Raw genomic sequence first — 2075 nt, 5'->3', positions numbered from 1 at the left:
AAGAAAGAAACCGGCATCTCTGCCTTGGGCCCTTGGATTTAGTACCAACCTCTTGATTTTGGTTTTTGTGTATCCTTCCAGAGGGTCCTCCTGGATGGTCTGGGACTTCCATTGGAACTCTGAAGCTTCAAGATAATTCTTGTATTTGGTCTTGCTCTCAGAAACAGACAAGCTCTCCAGCTTACTCTCAATATCTGAGTCGCTATCACTGGCCTCAACCTGTAGAAATTAAGAAGGTTCAGCAAAATGGCTTGCAGAAGGTGCTACTCCACTGCTTATTTTCCCAGGTATCACTTGCTCCATGGCATAAGAGAAATATCTGCGCTCATAGAATTGTGATATTTTTACAGTGTTATTGGAGTGTGCATTCAAGTCTTTTTCTACTCATGGTGGCCCAAAGGTGAACCTCTCCTATGTTTTCTTGGCAAGATTTGTTCAGAGGAAGTTTGTCATTAAGTTCCTTGGAGGCTGAGAGAGCGTGATTTGCCCAAGGTTACCCACAGAGTTTCCATGGCTAAGTGCAAATTTGAATCGGCCATCTCTTGGGCTTAAACAGATTACATAAAGTGCTTCCCACAAGTTTGCAAGACTACATCTTTCACCATGGGAATTGGGAACTTAAATTTTATATTAAGTCATTTGCAGACCACAATGGCTTGGGAACCTCAGTACTTCAGGGAGTTCTTCCCGTGTACCCATCTGCCTGAGAACTAAAGTCTGTTGGAAGGAACCTCCTCAATGCCGCAGGAGCTGTAAATGGGTGGGAGGATGTGAGAGAGGGCACCTATGGGGGTGCCAGTTGGCACCAACACCAGTTTTATTGGATGTCAAATAAAACATGGCATTTTGCTTCCCCATGCCATTGGAATTAATCCACATTTGTGCATGTGTTTGGTCCCAATTTGTTTTAAAGGGATGTGGGCTCTTCTCTTTTAATTTGTCATATTTTTTTTTGAATATAGGTTTAGTTCAATTAAACCACTCTTGTTTAAATTTGCAAAGAGAACTTGTGGCACTTGTGAGACTAAATGAGCCAAAGAAGTCTAAGTATAAACTTTTGTAGACTTGGTTTCCTTCCTCAGATGCATGGAGTCAGTGGGTGCCCAGGAAGGACCTTAGATCCCTCCTGAGCACCCTCTCACTCCTTGCATCTGCTGAAGGAGATCAAGTCTACTGCATCAGTAATGCCCTGACTTCCATTACTTTAAGGGTAATTTCTCAGTGGGGAGGAATAACTAACTGTTTTTGCAAGATAGCCAGATGCAAACATGCTGCCCAAACTGAAAATACTATGAAAAGTGCATGAGGCTTCTCCTATACCTTGTTGGTCAGTTTCAGGTCGTGGACAGATTTGATTAGCTCCAAGTTCCTGTTGCCTTGCTTGTCCGTTCCAAGCAACAAACGTGAGTCTTCCTCCAAGCCCCGTTGGACATCAAGAAGAGCTGATTTGATTCGGCATGTCAGACAAAACCTGTCCATTTAACCAAAGAGGAGACAGATGAGCCGGTGTCCCTTTTCCATATTGCAGCTTTTCTCCTAAGCCCAAGTGTAATGGGCTCTTTCCGCTAGGACTGAAGGAATTGTGGACTTTTCCACCAACTCGGCATCTTGGATGATGGACTCGAGACTGAAGATGGGAACGGAAACAAGCAGGAGATTGAGTGTCCTGGGATGGGGCACTGAGGAGTCCTACCACCTGCAGCCTGTCCATGCAGGCTTATCTGCCTCTAAATAATTCCTAAGTAAATAACAACCATTGCAAGAGAGTCCAAAATCCCACCCTGGATGCTTGGATGTTGCACCTCTGGTTTCCGAACCTGTCACTAATATCTTCTAAAATTCTTTGGGAGAACTAAAGACTCAATGATCAGCTGATCTTCCATGCTCTCCTTTAACATTTCATGCCCAAAAGGTAAAAAGAAAACTATCTTTCTCACTACAGTGGTTCTCTACTACTTATTCTTTCTTTCAGACATTTCTAAAACTTTTTTATTATTATTCTTAGCTGTTGTGCTCTGGCCATTATCAGATGAGTCTGGAACAGGGGGTCTTCAGCACTGGGCGGTTCGAATTCA

At 43.5% G+C, this 2075-nt stretch overlaps 1 protein-coding gene across 1 annotated transcript; it reads right to left on the bottom strand.

Moving 5' to 3' along the window:
* Positions 1-49: 49 nt before the first annotated feature.
* On the bottom strand, positions 50-1528 carry LOC121918494 (chromodomain-helicase-DNA-binding protein 2-like; the record flags this gene model as incomplete). The annotated part of the gene is made up of 2 exons (XM_042444540.1): positions 1321-1528; positions 50-219 (listed from the first exon to the last, which is right to left on the bottom strand). Coding segments are annotated over exons 1-2 (329 nt in total), but the record flags the coding sequence as incomplete, so codon positions are not given.
* Between the last annotated feature and the right edge of the window lie 547 nt (positions 1529-2075).

Source organism: Sceloporus undulatus, unplaced genomic scaffold (genome assembly GCF_019175285.1).
Source record: "Sceloporus undulatus isolate JIND9_A2432 ecotype Alabama unplaced genomic scaffold, SceUnd_v1.1 scaffold_14078, whole genome shotgun sequence".
Classification (NCBI taxonomy): domain Eukaryota; kingdom Metazoa; phylum Chordata; class Lepidosauria; order Squamata; family Phrynosomatidae; genus Sceloporus; species Sceloporus undulatus.
This window is presented reverse-complemented; position numbering and strand designations above follow the sequence as displayed.